This window comes from Pleurodeles waltl, chromosome 8, assembly GCF_031143425.1.
Source record: "Pleurodeles waltl isolate 20211129_DDA chromosome 8, aPleWal1.hap1.20221129, whole genome shotgun sequence".
Taxonomy (NCBI): domain Eukaryota; kingdom Metazoa; phylum Chordata; class Amphibia; order Caudata; family Salamandridae; genus Pleurodeles; species Pleurodeles waltl.
The window spans coordinates 526,587,910-526,610,711 of NC_090447.1; the positions used below are offsets into that span (position 1 = coordinate 526,587,910).

The 22,802-nt window shown below is 45.0% G+C and overlaps 1 protein-coding gene across 4 annotated transcripts in view; it reads left to right on the plus strand.

Annotated features, from left to right (window-relative positions):
* Positions 1-22,802, plus strand: part of LOC138250108 (interleukin-5 receptor subunit alpha-like) — a 403,009-nt gene that overhangs the window by 97,251 nt on the left and 282,956 nt on the right. For all 4 annotated transcript variants that reach the window (XR_011194888.1, XM_069204551.1, XM_069204550.1 and 1 more), the window contains exon 3: positions 1,254-1,417. Coding sequence is in view for 3 of the 4 variants with exons in the window: in XM_069204551.1 (XP_069060652.1) it covers positions 1,254-1,417 (164 nt within the window). In the remaining variant the exon portion in view is untranslated. The remainder of the gene's footprint in view (positions 1-1,253; positions 1,418-22,802) is intronic.

The following is a 22,802-nucleotide window of genomic DNA, read 5'->3' on the forward strand; positions in this document are numbered from 1 at the left end:
TATATGGATGACGTCAATGCTAATCTCCTAGCATGGGCACATTGTAAATAATTATTGGAATAAGGGGGCACCCATGAAAAATGCTTCTTGAAATAAGGGGGAACCCATGATCAAATGCTGCCTCTGGGACACTGGTGGTCTCTATTGACATATGTGGACATTCTAGCACATTTATTCTAAAACATTGGGTCAAATTGAGCACTTCCAGAAGAAGCTCACACACTGGGCAAGTATTGTGCTCCACCACTTTCAAAGATCACCACCTACCGCTGCCACTTCTGTGAGTCCTGAGCCCAGACATCAGTCACCAAGAAGATGCACTTTACGAATTAAATTTGAAGTGCAATGCCTTCTCCTACCAGTCCTTTAGCCAAGGCCATGGCATTCGCACATTCAATAGGACTCGTTCCAGTGATTGCCGCAGTTCCAATGGGACTGAGGCCTAGTTTCTATTGATGCACCAGGTGTAATGCCACTGAGAACCAGATGTCCGAGTTGGCCACTGAACACTGAATATTCTTATATTTCACAGTTCAAAGAGTGGCCAGGCGGACCATTACCTTCCTTGCGCTAGGGCAGAGAAAAACTCAGTTTGGCCTGAAGCACAAAAGCCGAAAAGAGGCCTGCTCTAACATGGTCCTTGGGATGCCTCATGACAGGGACAAGGAGAGCAGGTGAAAGAGGCCTCAAGCCATCAGAAGCTGGCAGCCACAGCACTTGTGGCCGGGGAGGTCGTAGGGACCACCTAAAGGTAGCAAGGGGGGGAAGTCAAGTAGCTGTCAAACGCTGTGTAGCAGACCTCGAAGGCCATCATGGAAGAAGGCTGTGCTGGAACAGCCATGAACAGAATTACGGCCAGATGGAAGATATTATACTTAAAAGGGGGATGCATGGGCATTTCACGATGACCAATGTATGTGATGTTGATGCACCATGTCATTCTTTCCTGTTTGTTAATATAAGGTAGCCAATTGTTATCCCACAAACATGTCTCCCTTGTATTTATGAGCAAAGGCGAGTTGGGGCTATTGGGAGTCGCTGTTGGGTGGGAGTCCTTGCTCAAATGGGAGGGGTTTCGGAAAGAGCAAACATTGTCTCACTATAAAGTTTGTTGTTTACATTGTTATCCTGTACTTACACTATTTGTACCACATATGTACCTTTATTGTTCAAGCCACATAATTTGAATTACTGATCGCCATGTGGTTGCAGTACAGCATTTTGTTTAAAACAAACTTTGTAATGTCTTTCAGGTATCAAACAGCTGCCACAACCAACAAACCTACAAGTATCAGTATCAATACCTGGGCAGTACACCCTGACCTGGGATTATGACTTTGTTGAAGAGCCACAGAAAAAAGTCAGCTATCGAGTTGAAGTTAAAAAGACAAGAGGGTTAACTTGGGCGGCAAAAAAGGTAAATTGTATGCACGCCTCCTTATTCTATATAGCTACCTGTGAGACATTGGGTTATTGGTTGAGGGGGGTTTTAACCCTTCTGAAGCATCAACCACAATCCCTGTCAGGGTGAACTACAAAAGTCCCTAAATGAACCTGCTCTTAACCCTATAGTAGCTTGCTACAAAAGCAGTCAGGCTAAACTTAGGTACAATGTGTAAAGTATTTATGCAACACTCAAACAGTAATAAAGTGAAAACAAAACACAGGAGAAATTCCACACCCATCTAGAACAGTACAATTTAATAAATAAAATGATATAAAAACAACAAAAATCTAATCATTAGAACCAGAGATATTCAATTTCAAAGCCTTAGGTAGAAGTAGTGCCAAAAAAAGCAAAAGCCCCAGAAGGGTGTATCTGGTCACACCAGACAGGACAGTTGCAAGTTCAAACTGAGCACGATGGAGCATGGGCTGGGTATAGGACCAAGTTCAGCCTGGGAGTCAATGTACCTGGTTTTCTTGGACTGAGTTGCGAGGTCTTGTGTCGTGATGCATCGAGTTATGTCAGTTCTGATGGGGCCACCGAGCAGAAGTAGCAAGGTACAGTGTTGAGTTGCATCATGCTGTGTCAGGTCCGATGAGGTCACCAATCAGGAGCTCCAAGATTCTGTGATGCAAGGTCCTGCAGTGAGATCTGTCATGCTGCATCGGTTCTGATGAGGCCAGCGATCAGCAGCTACGAGGTACAGCGATGGAAGGTCTTACTTCAAGATGCATTTTGCTCTGTCAGTTCCAATGAGGCTGCCGTTCATGAGCTGCGAGGTGCAGCAATGTGAGCTTCCACATCGAGATGTTTTGCACTGCACCCATTTCAATGAGGCTGCTGATAAGGAGCTGTGAGATGTTGCGCTGTGAAATCCTGCATTGCGCTGCATTGAGTTCCATCACGCTGTGTCAGTTCTGAGCAACCCCACAGTTGTGCCAGGAGTACACTCAGATACCAGATAAGAGGTTTGGGCCTGGGGTGCACCTCTTGGGGAGCAGGACTCACTCTAGCAGCGAGGCACGGGCAGGTCCTGCTGTGTCTGAGAAGCTTGATAGATGCAGGGCAAGTCTCTGGAGCTTGTTATCTCCCTGTATCTCAGAACAGGAGGCCTATCAGCTAGCCCTTGGAGTGACTCCGGTGGTTCTGGATCAAGTAACAGGTCCAGTCTTCCTTCCTCAAGCAGCAGGGCAGCAAGGCAGTCCTTCCAACACCATGGCAGCAGAGCAGTCCTTCTTCTGAGTCTTTCACAGGTACAGAGGTGATCAGAAGAGTTGGTCTGAGGGTCCAATATTTATACCTGGTGCCAGCTTTGAAGTGGGAGAAACTTCTAGACTTCCCTCCACATCTGGTTTCTTTCCTTATGCTGCCTTGGTTCCGAGGGCTCTGGAGTGACAATAAAATAAAGTGAAATCCATTGTTACTGTATCTCATAATCCACGCTATAAAAGAGCAAATCCATCAAGCAAAAGCAGATATTGACCAAATAACACTATAATTGGGGTGTTGTGAGCCCCTCACATTCCTGGGACCCAATGCAACTGCACCTTCTGCAGTAGTGATAGCTGCAGTCCTGAGCAGCAGGCTATGTCCTCAGCTTCTTTCATCCTTTCCCCAGATGCATGGTCATCACTTCAATCTTGAAACAGAATCTCTGTCCCTTTCAGGATAAAATGAGCTTCCACACCTTATGCGGCACTTCACAGCAAGAGTGCACTTATCCCTAATGTCAGCAAGGAAAATGAGCCTCCAAGGCATTTATAATTGTGATGCAGTGGTCATCTCACACTTTTGGACACAAGTGCCATTGTACCAGCTTCACCAATGAGAGTAATTACTTTGTGAAGTGGGCAGACACATCTGCCTTTTGTTGAAAACACAGGCCTCCACCTTGCCCCATTCCCCTTTCTGCCATCTCTCTGATGCTAAGCTGAGTTGTCTCCTCTGCTTAAATTTCCCCCTCTCGTGTGCCATTGCCCAAAGCAACACTGGCACAGTAATGATGCATTGGTCCCTAACTTAAGCAAGGACGGACAGTAAAACAACATTAATTGGGGTTTGGCACCTCATACCCCAGGGTCTCCATGCCACTGGACTTTCAGCACAAATGATCCCTACTCATCTCCCCACCCCACTGGGCCATCACTCCAAGGCATGAAGCCCAAAGCAGGCTGTCTGGCCCATTTTGTAAAAAACAAAAAGGAAAAAATACGCATATCGCCCCCCTGTTGCGTGGGATCTGATCCCTGCAGAGAAGGTGTGACCTGAGCCCTAATGCCAGCAAGGAAAAGGGGTGCCCATCCACCTTTTTGCTAGTAACACAACCATAACTGGGATGCAGTGGCCCCTCGTAGCATTGCCACTGTTCCACTGTACCTGCTGGACTAAATGTAGTGATGGCCATTAAAAACAAAAAAGAGCCCACATCTCTTCCCACCTTCCTCTGGGCATCTCCCTGCAGAAGATGTGTGTCCATTTTTAAACAAAAAAAATAGCCTCTACATAGCACCCTCCTCCCTGGTCCATCTCTTTGACGCCATCCATGGTTAGATAGCTAAAGAAGAAACAGGCCTTCTCACCAGGGTCCCTCCTACCCGAATAAAATGCAAATGTGTGCAATTGGTTAATCACCAAAAGTAAAGGCTGCTTGGAAGCAAGTACAGGCTATAGTTTAGGGAGTCACTTATAGCTTCATGGTGACAAGATGTATTCTTTTTGAGAGCTGATCTAATGGTGTTGAGCTTTGAAAAGCATGAAAATGAACTCATAAGAATGTTTGCACTTGGTACATTGTGTCTACTTATTACGAAAAGGTTTTTTCAAAGGAATTGTTGTCTCATAAACAATAATTTTGTGGCAGCCTATATCTTTTAGCCAGGGTCACAGGAATTATGTAATTTTGCAACTGCTGCACTTTCTGCATGATTATGGATTTGACGCATTTGTCGCATAATCCATCATCTTCTGCATAATCTGCAGATTTTAACAAAAAAATGTTTCTAGTTAAAACAGATCAAAAGTTACTAAAAAGCAGCAACACATGTTGACGTGCAGTGGAAGGCCCATCTCAAAGATTGACTGGGCACCTTTCTGTTGCTTATTGATGTATTTGAGTGTTAAACCAGTGCTAATGAGGAGAAACCTTTGCCCAAACAGTGCTAGCATATGTAAAATTGACAAAATCATGAAGTAATACTATCATAAATTGTGCAGCATTATGCCACATATTTTGCCTATTGTTGCTGCATAATTTAGTCAACCTGTCGTAAGGGCTCTCATATAACATACTGTATTCGGGGCGGAAGGCGACAAGTTGACGAATGTATTGGCAGAAGGATCCACCGAGCAGAAGTGTGCAGAAGCTGCAGGTGCAGAGAGAGCTGCGAAGGTAGCATTATCCATTGTGCTAGATGTCGTTGGAGCCTGTAGATCCACAAGCGGTGACTCATAGGATGCCTTACAAATCAACCTCCGTTTCAAGGGACAGGTCCGTGAATTAACCCTCACCAAGAACATTAGCAGATCCTTTTCCGCAGGAGGCACAGGCTGCACGGGAAAAAAACCTTACAGGTGCCTACTCAAAAAGGCACCACGTGCAATGGAAAAATGTCTCCACACATGTTAGGACTGGTCGGAGTGTCAATGACCAATCTAGCTCCAGCTCCTCAATCAAGTAAGCTCCAAAATACTACATCATGCGATCATGACACAGCTGGGTTGATGGTAGCTCCATCCTTCTGCTTTGCTGAGATGGGACAGCCACCGGATGTTAAAAATAGCAGCAACAGAACTCTGCCAGTCGAAAAGAATGAATGTATGGCTGAAGGTATGACTCCAAACACGGTCTGGAAGGTGCTGACAAATCCAGAACTGATAGACTTAAAAAAGTGCACAATCAGGCTGTATTCAATGCATTAAAGATTCTGGTCACCAATTCTCCAAAATGTTTGGGGAAGTTGGTACTTAATAGGGACTGTATCTCTGCTGATGATCTTGAGACCTGGAGATCGTAGGTCTCCTTGGCTGATGTCAAAGCCACAAGTTTTTGGAACATTAGCGCCTTGAGTCTGCTCAGCTTCTCAAAATTTTAGCAATGTGGGGCCACAAGTGTGCCACTTTAATCTCCTGTGCGGGGGGGGGAATAAAACATGGCTGCAACAAGTGACTGAGCAACTGGAATCACATAAGCGATTCTAGGCTTCATTCCACAGCAGCTTTGATTGTTCAGGACCACATAACTCCCATTAGAAAGCACCTGAAAAACTGGACGAACCAAAGAGACAGGAGTATCCTTCAGATAGCATGCCAAATTTGTGACCTCAGCAAAGGCCATGCAAGGACACCTGCTTACAGATCATAGAATGACTAACAGTAGTCTAACATTCGCTTCTGCTAGGAAAGAACTCTGTTCGACCATTCAGGCACTTGTAATCGAAAGGCAACTCCCACACTTCGTGTATGTGACTGTCTCCTAACCCCACAAACCTGCCTACTGCAAAATGCTTTCAACATTTCATGAATCAAAAGGTGCAAATGGTCAGATTTATTACTCCATGGATTTGCTATACTGGCGAGGGGATTTCTGCCACAGTAAAAGGCAACTTTTACAGCTTCTCAGTGTTAAGCTTGATGTGACTAGCTTCTGTGTTAGCCATTATCTGTTGTTGTCTGGACAAATTGAAAGCGGCAAACAATTAAGTACCGTTAACGTGCTTCTAAGGCACGCTGCCACTTTTGAGAATCTGCAGTGTCCAACTTAACTGCATGATGGAACACAGCTGACGTTGTCCATGTTGTAAAAAGGATACATTATTCTGAATAATATCAATCGCAGATGACAAAATATTATTTAAGGTGTGAGTTCTGGTGGACAAAGTGTTCATGCCATTATCGACAACAGATAAAGCCTTTTCCATGTTTTCCTTATCAGTCTGCCTTAAACATGCAGCAGCGTCCATTTGGGAGAGTTTTGAGTGTAGCTTCCTGGGTCCTCACAGGCAATCTTGTAGATTGACTACCACAGACAGGAGACTAAGGTGTTCTTTGACAGCTGTGAAAGTGGAGGAACGTAACCATTGTTGGCACAGTTTACCCACACTGTATGTAGTGACGATACCTGAATGTTGAGCCAAGACAAAGTGTGGGACTTGCTGACTTGCTCTAAGAAATTACCAAAACATGCCTCAAACCCATTTGCGTCCAGATAGCCACACTAACCACTGCTGGGGCATGAAGGTGAGGAACTAAGGGTACCATTCTGAAGCCAAGCAGTGAGTTGTTCTTCAGTGACATTTAGAAATGTTTGTGAAATTTAGCTGGTGTGGGGATACTGTGAGTATTCATGTCTTTTACATTTCCTAACCCCAAACAGGATGTTTGTTGGAAGGTGTCATTTAAAACTTTTGTAGAGGAATAATGCATGCTCTTAACAAAGCTCCCCTACCCTTTATCTGCCAATCTTTTGTTCCCCATATTCTCTTCTAATCAACAGTGTTTTTCCAATACTCATATCCTTCAACATCTAGCTGGGAAATAAAGGAGTCGGTGTATCGGTCAGCAGTATTTTCCTCTTCTTAGAAGGTGGCAATTTGAAATTGTACAATTCAGCATTTCTAGTGTCATGCCCAGTAAAATATGCAAACTTATCTCCGTACGTTTTAGAAACTCCCCACAAGTGGAGTTGAATAATTCTCCCATTTTGTGTAACTATAAACTAATCTTAGAGTACTAGCTTGGTGCAGGAAGTAATGTCTGTAATGGTGATAACAGAACATTTCACCATAATTCGCTGTGTTCATTTACATATCTACCCTTTCAAATACAGTATAATATTTAAACTCAGAAAGCATGGAATCAACTATTTTAACATCCCAGTCATCGGAAACCATGCCAGGTGTAATAACATCAGTCACTGAAATTTTAAACACATATGGAATTTGAATGTCCTCAATAGGACCATATATGTCAAATGGTACTTTATCCCACACAATCCCATCTGGAATCAAAACTGCTGAAATGTTCAGAAGGGACAAGTCTCTTCGGACCTCATGGGAAGACAAGTAAGGTGCTAAAACCTCATCCACCGTCTCAACAGCAGAAAGGTCAGGAAGATAATGACTGTTTATCAAGAGAAAGAAAACAATAGCAAAACCAATCCAAAGCAGAAAGGCAAGCAATGTCAACAACATCCGCAGATAGTGCCATGGATACATTAAGTAATTGTTTTTAAGCCACATGTTAGACCTGGCATCCTTGGCGTGGTCTCCCCTAACTTTTTGCCTCTGCTTTGCAGCTGTGAGATGGACTCTGTTTTTGCTGTTTTTGTCACTCTGGCACTTTAACACTGCTGATCAGTGCTAAAGTGCAAGTGCTCCCTATGTGAAATTGTATGTGTAATTGGCTTTTCCATAATTGGCAAATTTGATTTACTAGTAAGTCCCTAGTAAAGTGCAGAGGCCTGTAAATCAAATGCTACTAGTGGGCCTGCAGCACTGATTGTGCCACGTACATGAGTAGTCCTGTAATCATGGCTCAGACCTGCCACTGCAGTGTCTGTGTGTGCAGTTTTAAACTTCCAATTCGACCTTGCCAGGCCCAAACCTTCCCTTTTTGCACATGTAAGACACTCCTAACATAGGCCCTAGGTAGTTACACGGGCAGGGTGCAGTGTATGTTAAAGGTGGGACATGTACTGATGTGTTTTTTATGTCCTTACAGTGAAATACTGCCAAATTCGTTTTTTTACTGTTGCGATGTTTACATTGAGGCTGCCTTTAAATATTCTTAGAGTGCAGTTTCCTTTTGAGAGCAGATAGAAATGTGGAGTTTGAGGTCTCTGAACTCACAATTTAAAAATACATCTTTTAGTGAAGTTGGTCTTAAGATTGCTAGTTTGAAAATGCCCCTTTTAGAAAGTAGGCATTTTCTTGCTTTAACCATTCTGTGACTCTACTTGTTTGGGGATTCCCTGTCTGGATCAGACTGACAGTTGGGACGTTTGTGCATCTCCTCTAGACAGTGACACAAAGGGAGATGGGGTGTAGCCTGCATATCCTGATGAGCCATCTGGGCTAGAGTGGAGGGCGGGGTGCTCACTTACACCTGCATGGCCTATGCCTGCCCACAATACAGTTTTGAACCCCCTGGTATGAGTCTTGGGCCAGGCCTTGGCAAGGCAGGCTCCTGTAAACAACAGAGACTTTTAAGGGGTATAAGTATTGGACCCAAAATCCCAGACTGTGGATTACTTCAAGATCACATCCAGGATTCAAGAGGAACCTCTTCCAGGAGAAGAGCTGAAGAGCTGAAGGAGAGGTGCTGCCCCTGCCTGTGACAATGCTTTGTTGGGCTAGCCTGCAGTTGCTGCTTCTGCCTGTGAAAGGAGACAAAGACTGGACTTTGTGATATATTTCTGCTTGAGAGGTATGAGAGGACCTGACGCCTTTTCGTGACGCCTCTGCTCCTTCGCTCCACTGCACCGGAACGGACGCCGCATCAGGATCCAGCAACGCCGTGATCCCTGACTCCATGCACCGGCTTGTTTCCTCATTTACACAAAGGTGAGTGACAGCCAAGGAGGCAGGATGCAAGGTGAGATGCAAGGTGGGCGTTCCCATGCAAAAACATCTATTGCCTGAATGCCATATTTATACTCCCGTGCAAAAATGGTGCACGGGAGGGAGGAGGGGTCAAAAAATGGTGCAGAGCTTGCTTTGTCCTATTTTTTCAACACCTGGGTCAGGGCAGGCATTAGGGGACCTGTGGGCCTATGTCCATGGCGAAACACCATTGAATAAGCCCAAAGGTGCCCTCCCCAGGACCCAGGGACACCCTCACCCACTCCAGAGGGACAGCGGACAATGGGGGACCCCATCCTAGGTAAGTACAGGTAAGTATTTAATTTTATTTTTCAAAGTGCCATTGGGGGCCCTGAAATGGCCCGCATACATGGCACAGGGTCCCCTGTGCTGGCTATTGGGGTGGTGGGCATGACTCCTGTCTTTTCTAAGACAGGAGTCATGTGGTATGGATGGTTTTGTGTCAGAAAATTACTCTAGGCTGGTTGGAGTCATTTTTTTTACTCTAACCTGCCTAACATCATTTTTGGGTGCAAAACCCCCTTCTTCCATACCGCCAGCCCCACCCGACTAACGTCATTTGTTTTTTATACTAGCCTACCCTTTGCACCGGCTTGCACCATTCCATAAATATGGTGCCTGGCTGTGTACAGACATGGTCCAAGCAGGTGCTAAACTTTTTGGTGCAAAACTGTTTTAGTGCAGTTTTTCCCCAAAAGGTATAAATAAGGGCCCTGGTTTTACTCCTGAGCAGTATGAGGAAATGTTTAGGTCCTATAAGAAGAAGGAATCCCAAACTTGGTTAGAGTGTGTAGACTGTTTTTGCAGATCACTGGATGGTTGGGTGAGGGGAAGTAAGGTAACAACTTATGAGGAGTTTTACAATTTAATTGCTTGGAAGCACTTGTACAGTCTTTGTTTTCCAGAGAAGAGCAAGCACCTGATTGACAACAAGCTGACTGATCCCAGGAAGCCTGCGCAGGAGGCAGACTGTTGGGAGAGCACCAGGGTCCAAAAGAGGTAAGGGGGAGACCAGGCCAAGGATGGTCAGGGTCCCCATCAGAAGACGTGGGGGTTAAGGGTAAACAGGGGGAGCTCTCAAAGGGCCCCAACCTAGTCCCCAGGGTAAGGATGCCCAGCCCCCCATTGAAAAGAAGCAACGGATCTCTACAGGGAAACCTGCAGAGAGGGGTCCCCATAAGTGTTATGCATGTGACCAGGTAGGTCATATGAGGGGGGATCCCAAATGTCCCAAGTGGACACCGGCAGCCACTGGTGCTCAGTCACAGGGTTTGGCCAGTGTAGCTCTTGGAGATCAGTTGGTTCCAGGTGGGTGGGAGCCAGCTGAGATGACCCTTGTCTCACTAGGGGACAGTGAAATGGTCCAGTGGACCCTTGTGCCTGAGATCACTAAGAAGTACAGGCAATAGATGACTATCAATTTACAGAGGTTAGAGGCTCTGAGAGTCACAGGAGCCAGTGTGACTACTGTGAGAAGTCACCTGGTGTCTGAAGAGCAGGTAGAGCCACATGTACTTCACCAGGTACTTGTGGCAGACAACTCTGAGCACCTGTGCAGAGTGGCGCAGGTTTCCTTTCAATGGGGAGGGGGTCTCAGGTGCCTTGAGAGTAGCTGTGAGTTCAACCATGCCTATAAATTGTCTGCTTGGCAATAGCCTGGAGGGTTCCCCTTGGAAGGAGGTGGAACACAGGTCTCACTTGGACATGTTGGGTTTGCCTGGGTGGGTGTGTGTGTCCACCCGGTCGATGGCAGCCCGTCAGGTTGATCAGGAGACCCTGGAGCCTGAAAGAGTGGCCCAGGTGTCTGCCATAAGGAGGAAGGGCAGGGGGCACTGGAAACCCGCCCCAGAAGTGCCCACGGTCCAAGAGGAGGCTGAACCTGAGGGGGATGCCACAGAACCTACAGGGGAACAGGTGGCTGAAATAGGGGAGGTTTCTGAACTGACTCAGTGGCAGCAGGAAGGGGGACTCACCAAGGAAGCATTCTGTGAGGCACAGAAAAAATGCCTACTCTGGAGTGTTTGCGGCAGCAGGCTGCAGACCAGGCATCTGACTTGCAAATCTTTAAGAACAGTTTGAGTGTCAGCCATCCATCGTGGCTATACCCACAGGAATCTAGAACTAGAATCAACAGCGACTAAGATGTATTTGTATGCACCATCAGGCTGTGAGGGACCACAATGGTCCAGGGACATACATTGTAGTGATTTGTTGGAAATTTGGAGGGATGTCTGCGATGGGCGTTTCATGGTGGACCCTTTAATTTGTTGGCAAATGTCACACCGAAGGACATATTGCTTGGTATGTTTGTAAAGACCTGGCTACCAAAAGTGTTTTTGTAATAGAGATATTGTAGCCACAACCCCTGCGTGAGCAGAAGCAACACCCTCATGTGCTGCTTTGATGAGATCTAATCTCTGGTCTTGGTTGGGGATCACATGATCTCCCTCTCCTGGAATGGTTGAAAATATAGGCCCTCATTGCGACTTTGGCGGTCTTACAAAAAGACCGCCGAAGCCGCGGGCACCACAATACCGCCAGTGCTGGCGGTATTTGTGGCTCCCTATTTTAACATTTCCGCTGGGCCAGCGGAAAAGTCACATCAACATTGCCACCGGCTCATAATGGAGCTGGCGGCAATGTTGATGTGCAGTGGGTGCAACAGCACCCGTCACGCATGTCATTTCCCGAAACTCGGGCAGTGAAATGCACGATGGAGCTGTGCCTGGGGGCTCCTGCACTGCCCATGCCAAGTGCATGGGCAGTGCAGGGGCCCCCAGGGGCACCCCGAGTCCCCCGAAAGGCTGGCGGTTGGGGACTCACAATACCCAGGGCAGCCCTGCTTGCAGCGCTACCCTGGGGGTTATGACCGCCTGGGGGAAGCCTGGCGGTCAAGTGGCGGGGCCGGCGGTATGGCCATGGCTAATGCGCCACGGTCATAATACACTGGCGCCATCAATACCTGATCGCGGTTTTACCGCCGGTGTACCGCCGGCCGCCAGGGTCGTGATGAGGCCCAAAATATTTTGGGCACAGATATGTTAGCAATAGTTCACAGGATATGCTTTCAGTAAAGGCTTGCCGTCAGCCAACGCTTTCACAGCAGCAAACGTCTCATTATCCATCCTCAAATGAGAACAAGTTATTGCAGCAAGAGAAGACATAGCTACTGCAGATTTGGCAGCTTCATACACCACGTGTATTCCTACACGTTGATGGCCCAATGTATGTACTACATGAGCCTTTGGTAGTCTATCCCAAAGGTCAGCTACCCTCCCCCACAAGTTTCTGTGTTGGATGGTGTTCCCTTTGGAATCTCTGAAGCCATTCAGGTGGCAGTGATTCAAGTAATCGTTATAGGACTGGACACAATAGTATGAATCACACACAATTAGTGTTGGTTGGTCCAGATCCGTATGTTCCAGTGCCAAGACATGAGCCTTAAGCTCTGACAATTGTGCAATGCAGTCCCCTAGGGTCTGCATGTAAGTGTTTTGAGGGTGGAAGGTACCATCCCTCTTTGCCCCGTTTACAACTGCTCAAGCAGCTGAGTATTGATGTTTAGTGCCTACAGTAGGTTGTGCTGTACCATCAGTGTAAATGATAGTTCGGTATTGGTCAAGTGGTAATATGTTAGTAGGTGCGGGGTACTCCTGTTTGTATTGGAGGAATTCTTGTGTCTGGAGTTTTGGGTCAAAGATGTAATCAACATTAGTGGTACTCAGGGAGGCTGCCCATTGAATCCAGCGTGGATGAAATGCTTTGGCATTTGGAACGTTGGATTTGGTAACTGCCTAAAGGGCAGACACCGGAGTAATAACAATAATGTGTTTCCCTTGGGAAAGTGGCCTCTCCTTGATGACAGCCATCTGAATAGCAGTCAGTATTTTTTCTGTTGATGCAAAACGTTGTTCTGCCTTAGAGTACAAATGTGATTTGAATGCTCTGGTTACTGTGTCACTTTCATTTAAGGCGACTAGGTGAATCCTATGGCATCAGCGATTGTTCTGATGACCATATCCATTTTGTTATCATGTGCATGTAAGTGTTTTGCTTCTAGCATGTCCTTCTGCAGTTTTCTGAGAATGCATGTGTGTTCTGCTGTCCATTGTTAGCATCAAAAACCTGGACAAATTAAATCATAGAGTGGCTTTATGCATTGTGCACAATCAGGTATGTATGTTCTGCCAAAGTTAAAGAAACCCAGAAATGACTGCAATTTCATTTTTTGTGTCTGGAGGTTGGAGTTGAGCGCATTTTTCTAGAAAGTGCAGGGCCAGGCTCTTGCCTTCATCAGATAGTTCGTATCCCAAAAATAGGACACTGAAGAAGGCAATTTTAGTTTTCTTGAAATTGAATTTGTAGCCCTGGGTGGCAAATCCTGGCATGATCCGATCCACCCTGGCCAGATGTATGTTAAGGTCGTCATCTGTTAGATAAATTTCATCCACATAGGACAACGTCTCAGGATAAATCTCATGTAGTATTGATGTTACTCGGGCTGAAAACAACCCTGGGCTGTTCTCTTACCCTTGTGGTAAACAAAAAAAGCGCCACTGCAAGCCTAATGAGCTAAAGGTGCTAAGATCCAGACTTTTAGTTTCCTACAGCTAGGATTTGGCAGAAAAAAACATTGGAAACATCCGAGGTTGTTTTTTATTTTTTGCACACTATGTTGTTAATTAGCGCTGTGCTGTTTGCATTTTGTATTGCATAGGTGTGTGTATGACCGTTTAAGTGTCTGTTATCTAAGACTATTTTATATTAATGATCTGGTCTTGCAACTGGGAATAGCTGGTTATTCATTGCAGAGACCTAGGGCTCTGTTATTCCCGGTTGCTCAAGTTATTTAAGAATCTCTCTTCCTGGAGCTTCAGCCTCATGTTTCATAGAATATAGCGGTTGAGTCTGTGGTGAATATCAAATGAGTATTACATGGTAGGGAGAATCTTTATACCACCCTATGTGGTTGCAATACAGTGCAGGAGCCTGCGCCAGAGCCCAATTAGCGGCATAGGCTTCCTGTCCAATTCTGGAGCCAGGACTGAGAAAGAAGGCAAAATTACATCTTCACCATGTGGGAGCTTGCAGACAAATTCAGGTGGCCAATCGTTTTCTGCCAATAGAATATCAAAGTTTAAGTTTTCCCAAAACATTACTTCAAAGGTGTGCTCTATGTCCCCCTCAATTTGAATATTTAATTCATAAACCCTGATGGTAGGGAGACGTGCCTGTCTGCTGTCTCAATTACAAGAAAGTTGTTAGGACTGTCACATCTAGATAATCTATAAGGTTCTGGTGACAAATCGGGACCTCTGCCGTGCTGTCTAGCAGAGTCACTGCCCACGTCCTGTTTTTCAACAACGTTCTCAGCATGGCTGGCATTTTTGATTGGCATTGCAGCCACCTTTTTCTTTTTAAATTGGGTCTTTTGATGAGGAGTTTTGTTGCCTTTTTAATGTAAGCTTCTGAGGAACATTTTGTGTCCTTCTTCAGCTTTGTATAGTCAGTTCGTGTTTCAGATCATCCCACTCTCTCACTCCGTTTGTCTGGGTTGTCCAGAAAGGAACGAGAGGGATGTGTATCAATATATTGATATCTATCAGGAGTTTTTAAAGTTTCTCTATTTCAGAGATGATATCTTCTCTCAGAGGTCTTCGGCTGCGGAGATTCTCCTCTCTGACTTCTTTTGACTATTTTTTTTTTGTTTATCCCAGCGTTTTTTAGAACCCTCTTGTGCTTGTTTAGTACCTTCCTTAGGGGTGGTATTCTGAGATCTATCTCTAAGTATTGATAAGCTTGGAACTGCTGTGGTACGTTTGCTATTCTGTATGCGTGAAATGTAGGTGTATTTGCATTTGTTTCAGGAAAGGTGACCCAAGAGCAGAATATTTCTGTTCTATATGTGCCGTGGGCTTCCACGATGAAGGTAACATTCCCGCCCTCTCCTGTTAAGCCATGAGCTAAAAGAAACTGAATCAGCGGATGTCTACGGTTCTCCCTTATGTTTACCACATTTGCCATATTAAAGACTAGGTATTAAAGTTTGGAACACCAGCAGGGGAAGTACTTTTGAGGTTCAAGCTTGAACAACCTACAGCCTGGATAGGTGTTCCCTATTTAGCTGAGTAGGATTGTCCCTAAGACCACGGAAATCTCCATATTATGGTACTCAGGGGGCCATATTTATACTCAGTTTGCGCCGAATTTGCGTCGTTTTTTTCTACGCAAATTCGACGCAAAACTAACTCCATATTTATACTTTGGCGTTAGACGCGTCTAGCGCCAAACTTCATGGAGTTAGCGTCATTTTTTGGCGTGAACACCTTACTTGCGTTAATGAGATGCAAGGTAGGCGTTCCCGTCTTAAAAAATGACTCCTAGGCATGTGCGTGGTATTTATACTCCCGGGCAAAAATGACGCCCGGGAGTGGGCGGGGCAAAAAACCCTGCATTTGCGCCTCTTTTTAACGCCTGGGTCAGGGCAGGCGTTAAGGGACCTGTGGGCTCAGAATGAGCCCAGAGGTGCCCTCCCCTGCCCCCAGGGACACCCCCTGCCACCCTTGCCCACCCCAGGAGGACACCCAAGGATGGAGGGACCCATCCCAGGAAAGAAAAGGTAAGTTGTGGTAAGTATTTAAAAAAAAAAAAAATTGTGGCATAGGTGGGCCTGATTTGTGCCCCCCTACATGCCACTATGCCCAATGACCATGCCCAGGGGACATAAGTCCCCTGGGCATGGCCATTGGGCAATGGGGCATGACTCCTGTCTTTGCTAAGACAGGAGTCATGTTAATGGCGTCTGGGCGCCCAAAAAAAATGGCGCAAATCGTGTTAAGACTTTTTTTTTGCCTCAGCCTGACTTGCCCCATTTTTGGACGCCCAAACGCCATTTTTCCCTACGCCGGCGCTGCCTGGTGTACGTCGTTTTTTTTCACGCACACCAGGCAGCGCCGGTCGGCTAACGCCGGCTAACGCCATTCAATAAATACGGCGCCCGCATGGTGCTTCAGAATGGCGTTAGCCGGCGCTAATTTTTTGGGCGCAAAACTGCGTTAGCGCAGTTTTGCGTCAAAAAGTATAAATATGCCCCAGGGTACCTTCAGTGTGTGTGAGACAGAAATACTCAGGAGACTTGTAAAATTAGTGCCTACACCATTGTTGGTTGTGCCATGTTGTGAGGACTGTCATAACAATTGAGACTGCTGGATTTGGGATGGCAACACCTCTGCTTGTAGGCAACTGAGTCACTCCCACACCAGGCTGCTGTCGGCCCAACCCTCCCTTCTCTCTAGCCGCACCTTACCCAAACCCAAACAGTAAAGATGATTTGTGGCAGCCTAGCAAATGGAACTCTGAAAACCCCTCAGGGAAATTGTGGTGAACAACCCTTACTATTTTCTCTCCACATACGAGTCTCTTACACACACATAGGCAAGAAAGGAGATGCAGGATAGTTTTCAATAAATTTTTTTAAAAGATTGCAATCTACAATAAAATGCATGAACTGCAGTGATTGCGATGATGAGGAATAACATAATCAGGATTGTGAGAATCAGAGATGTAAATATGAAAAACCCCAACATATTGCAATGACATGGATATACAATTCCGACCTAGAACTTAATCTCTAGCTCCCAGTGAGAGCATGGAGATGTAAGCCAAATCTGTCCGTGCTGTGTCCAAGAGAAGCACACCCCACCCTGTTACCTTGGTACAAAGTCAGGCCTCCAGTCTTCGGGTCAGGCTCTGTAGAGACACAAAGGCTAAGGTCAGCCGCAAACCGACATGAAGAATAGAAAATCCTTGCTGGTTCCCCTCCAATTTTATTTGTCCCACAAGATGTTCATATAGGGGACATGTTTTGTTCTTGCACAGAAGCCTGACGTTGGTATGTACTTGAGCGCCGGACTGTTTACGAAGTCTTGTGGTGGCAATACAAAATATTAAGCTGTGTGCCTTGCATTCTGTTCCTGTTAACCCAGGGTAAAAGAACACAATGCAAAATATGTCATCCACAACCCTTATAGTGATGCTCTTGCAGAATGGTGACTGATTATGAAACTAAGGGCAAGATCTTTTGCGACTCGCAATCTGCGACTCATTTGCGAGTGGCAAAAACAAATGCACAACATTGTCAATGACACTGTTTCCGATTCCCAATGAGGTTGCAAATGACCTACCTCATTAATATTCATGAGGTAGGTCACAATTTGCGACCCCATTGGTAATGGCTGCACTCACAAGGAAGTTGGCCTGCTGGGGACAGCAGACCACTATGTCTGTGACTGCTTTTAAATCAAGCATTTTTTTTAAATGCAGGCCGTTTTCCTTAAAGGAAAATGGGAGCATTTCAAAAAGCAAAATTAAAAAGTGTCTTTTCATTTTTTCCAGAGGAGCCAGCTCTGAAACAATATTTTCACATCCATTCACAAACGGTAAAGGGTCCTGATTAGAAATTGTTGGTAACTACAACTGTTTTGCAACTGCAACTGCGGTCACAAAACAATCATACATCCCCTTGCAACTCGCAATTAGGAAGGGACACCCTCGGGACGCCCCTTCTTAAGTTTGAGTTGCAAATCCCTATTTTGTGAGTCAGTAATTGCGACTGACTCACAAAATAGGGAGGGTACATCGTGCCAGCCCATTTTGTGGCCGAAAATTGTGATTTTCGCTGTATGTGACCGCGGTAATCCATCGTACATCTGGCCCTAAAACCATTAGTGCTAAAACAAGCTGTGCTAAAATGAATAAAATCGAATAAATGAAAGCAGACCATACTATCTGGGTAAAAGGGCACCGGCCGCAAGCCGAAGCTAAGCCAAATACTGTACCGAGGCAAAGAGCTAAAATTGACACACAACAAACCCTGCTGCAAAATTTGGTCCTCCTGTGCTGCATAATTCCAATGGTCCTGCTTCTACTATGTATAATAAATTCACAAGTTACTATTACGCACTGCACCAAACAAGATTCAATTATGTGACTTTCTGGTCTCACAAACAGACATCTGCAGTGATCAAATTAACCAATTGAGTTTTCCTAACACAAAAGAAAGTGTTCTCAATGGATCATTTAAGTAGCATTTATTTTTCATTCATGGTATGGTTATTATTTCATGTGAAATTGGACAAAGGTGAAACATTCGTACAGAAAATGTTGTTCTTTTCAGTGACTTAGCCATGGTTGACCCCAACACCGCGGTACTCAGAATCACAGTTGCCATAACGTTTTATGCATTTTAACCCTGGAAATATATGAAGACAGTGTGGAAATGCAATAAATAAACAATGTTGCACTTTTTAGGCCATCTTCAGTTACAAGTATTTGGAAAGGCATTTGCGCCCTCCCTGGGAACACAGCCATAGATCCCCAGGTGGGGGCACAACACACAGTTTGAAAAGACTGCTGTATTCAAACAATACTCAGGAAGAGAACATCCCATAGATTCTGCACAGAAACTGTGGTGCGGCCTTTGCACAGGGGTTGTTGCCAAGTGTTCAGAATCAATGACTTATTCTTTAGATCAGATAGCAACTAAGGGTTCCAAAATTGGCAACTTTGTAGCAAAATCATACAACTTTAAATTTAGTTTGTTTGTTGACATGAAGCCAGTGGAGCTTCAAGATTGAGACACATTTCTTCAAACTAATTATTGCTCTTACAGTTATATTGGATGACCTAAAGCTTCTGAATGGCTTTCTCTGGCAGGCCCAGATAACATGCATTAGCATAAGCCAAACATTGACAATGTCATTTTTAAAATACTCAGCACATACGGGGAAATGTATGTAGAAGTGTCAACTGTAAAAAGGTAGCTAGAACTACAGAGTTGATCTGGGGCACAGGACTGAGCGCGGTATCCATCATGAAGCCCAGACATTTAAACTTCAGGGCAGCCACCGGTGCTTGGCTCAGTAAATCTGGCCACATCTGCAGTGTCCACAGGTTATTTGTTTTCAAAGGGAATTACTTCTGTCTTGGGGGCAGTGCATCTCAAAAACCTACAATCCTTCCAATGCCTTAAAGTTATATAGACACTTTTGAAGGGCTCTTCCATTTCACTGTCAGTGTTATCAAACATCAAAGCATCCGGTAATCATCAACATTGGATAGCGTCTTAAATTCATATCCCTTTACAACTTGCGCTAAAGGTTTCACAAAAATAGGAAATAAAAAATGGGCATGTGCAGATCCCGGTGGCACTCTACATGATGAAAGTAAAATATTGGAACAGTATGAAATGCTCTTGACCATAACTCTTCTGTTTTCCAAAAAAGATTTAAACCAGTCTACAGCCAGGCCAGAAATTCCTACCTCCGTAAGCTGCCTAATCAAGATGGAATTATAAACCATATAAAAAACAGAGGATCAGTTAAGCATAATCAGGCAGTTGGGGGTGTTGTTGTCCAAATGTAATCACACTTGGTTTAGGACTGAGACCAATGTGGCTTCTGTTCCCATATATGGTGTGAATTCCAACTGAGTTTTATCCACCAAATAGTTATATTCCTGAAGACGTTGAAGCCATTAGGCTACTATTTTGGACTACACAGGCATCAAAGTAATCAGCCTGTAACTACTAACATCTGAGGGATCAAGGTCATATTTGCTGATGAGAGGCTTCACTACTGACAGCTTTCTGCTGGAAAGGTCCACTCATTCCACAAAGGAGTTATTTGAGAGTTAGGAGATTCCTGCTACACAAGCCTTAGAGATCTTAGGTAAAAAGTATTTCTGCAAGTATCCAAAGGTGAACCTGATTCCTGTACAAATAACAATTATTTTACCTCAAATTAAGAAATCAGGGGAAGGCTGTTTGAACTACTGACTGGAATATATACGCCTCAACAATTGTCTTCATGATTCCTGTTAGAAATTACGTATCTGGTTGGCAGAGGTTTGCACCCTGGCAAAGTAGGGACCACAATCCTAGTCAGGGTAAGTCAGATACACAACCTGAATTAACCTGTGCTCACTCTCTGGTAGCTTGGCACAGAGCAGGCAGGCAGGCTTAATTTAAGAGGCAATGTGTAAAGTATTTGTACAACACTTAATTACAGTAACACAACACAGTGAAAGACACCACAAAAAAGACTCTGCACCAGTTTTAAAAATAGAGAATATTTGTCTGAGGAAAACAAGACCAAAATGAAAACAATCTGATAAATATAAGTTGAGATATGAATTTTTAATTATTAAATGTAAAAACAGTGCTTAGAAGTCACCAGTGGTTAAAAGGTTACTTGAAGCCGCGAGACAGGTGCAAATCCATAGTTCAGGCCGACCACAATAGAGGGTAGGCCGGCTACAGAACACAAGCATGGTGTTCTGAAACAGTACCTTTGATGGAGCAAAGCGTTGACGTCAAGGGCACGGTGTGTTGGTTCCGATCCGCTCAGTCGGAGAGCTGCTCCGTCATCAAGTCTCACAGTCAGATCCTGACATGGCATCAAACTCTGTTGAAATGAATGTGATGCATCATTGAGCCATGCACGCTGTGAATCCATTGTTGTTGAACAGCCTCTACGTCAGCATCAAAGGAGGGATGTGTTGATTTTTCACATGCAGTTTGGTCAATGTGTCGGTTTTTGCAGAAAACAGCAGCAGAATCCACTTCTGAGGCACATGACTGGAGTGGGGGCCTCAGGCAAGGGTAGGAGTCACAGATGGCAGGGTCCAGCAGCACCAGGAGATTTGCAGGCAGTGTTTGATGTGCCTGAGACTGCAGGAGAACTAGGGGCAAGCCAACAAGCCCTTGGAGAATCTTGGGTGCAGGGATGTAGCGAATAGGTACAGTCCTTCTGACTCCAGGCAAGAAGCAGCAGGCAGCAGGCCAACACAAAAGAGCAGGTAGCAAAGTGGCAGTCCCTCCTACAGCACAGCACACAGCAAGCAGTAGGCCAACACAGCAATGAAGCTGCAGAGTGGCAGTCCCTCCTGGCAGCACAGCAGTCCTTCTTCCTGTCAGAGTGTCCTTGGTCCCAGTAGAGTTTTCCTTTGGTGGGGTTTGGGGTCCAGTACTTATACCCAAATGTGCCTGTAATGTGGGGGAGACTTCAAAGAGGCCTTTGAAGATTTCAAGGTCCCTGCCCTTTCTTCCCTGGCTAATGACACTCTGCAGGGGCATATGGAGCCCTTTGTGTGAGGAGAGGCAGGTGTAAGTATCAGCTTCTCCATCAGCCTGGTGATGGACCATCAGGATGCAAATGTCACACCAAGCTCCCTTTGTGTGTGTGATTGTCTAAAGCGAATGCACAAAATCCAGCTGTCATTTGCCCCAGATGTGTATTCAGAGACAGGCAGAGGCACAAAATGTTTATAGTAAGAAAATTCGAACTTTCTGAAAGTAAGTGACATTGTCAGACTTACAATTTAACATCCAACTTCACCCTTAGTTGTGATTTTACATTGTAAGCTTGGAGACAACAAACTCCAAGTTGTTATCTTTTCCGAATTGGAAGTTACACTTAAAAGTTGCTTGAAGGTACTGCCAATGTTAACCTATGAGAGAGATAGGCCTTGCAGTAGTAAAACACGAAATTAGCAGTTTTTCACTACCAGGACATGTTAAACTTAAAGGTACATGTCCAACTTTTTAAATATGCTCAACCCTACCCTTGGGCTAACTAGGGCCTGTCTTAGGGGTGACTCGTATGTAATAAATAGGCAGGATTGGGCCTGGCAAGGGGGTGCCCTTGCCAAGTAGAATGGCAGTTTAAAACTGCAAACACACAGGCTCTGCAGTGGAAGGCCTAAGACATATTTAGAGGGCTACTGTAATGGGTGGCACAATCACTGGTTCAGGCCCATTAGTAGCATTTAATTTACAGGCCCTGAGGACGTATAGTGCACTTTACTAGGGTTTTACAAGTAAATTAAATATGCCAATTGTGGATAAGCCAAAGGTACCATGTTTAGAGTACAGAGCATATGCACTTTAGCACTGGTTAGCAGTGGTAAAGTGCCCAGAATCCTAAAGCCAACAAAAACAAGGTCAGGAAAGGGGGAGGAAGGCAAAACGTTTGGGGATGACCCAGAAGAAAGGGCCAAGTCCAACAATTCCATTATAAATGTCAGCAGTTTTCCCAGTAAAAAACAAAGCAGGTTTATTGCAGAATTTCAGAGTAAAATACAGTATCACGCAGGCGTACTCCACATTTAAAGATGTTTGCCATCCCTGCGGACAGCTCTTAACTTTAGCAGGAACCTCCTTCACAGCAGTTCCCATCAATGTAAAGGTTTGACGGATGGCTTTATCAAACATGGCAGCCACCCGTCAAACTTTCAACAAGCTTATGCTTTTTCAAAACCAAAATCCTAAAGTTTGATTTTCTTTTTAAAGTATTTAAAATAGCAAAATTAATTATTCCCCCCATACCATAGGAGTTGTCTCCTATGGTATGGGGGCGTCATTATTTTTTTTTACTACCCGTCCTTGCCAGGTTTCAACTGGTGGTGACAAAAAGTTAAAAAACACTGTCCACTCTAAATCAGGCAGATGGTGATATACGTGAACCTCTGATGGTCCATAGTCCAACAGGTCGTCAGAGGAGTAAGTCAGTGACGGAGCCAGAGTAAGCCCTGTCACTGACACACTTAACGCCCACCTGCCAGTAAATCAGGTGGCCAGACCGAGGATTTGGTGGAGAAGGTACAAACTCTAAATAATGCCCTAGCTCCCTTACTACATTAATTGAACAAATGGTATCCTATAACCCAAACAAGTGATGCCAATGTTGAGAAATGTGTAC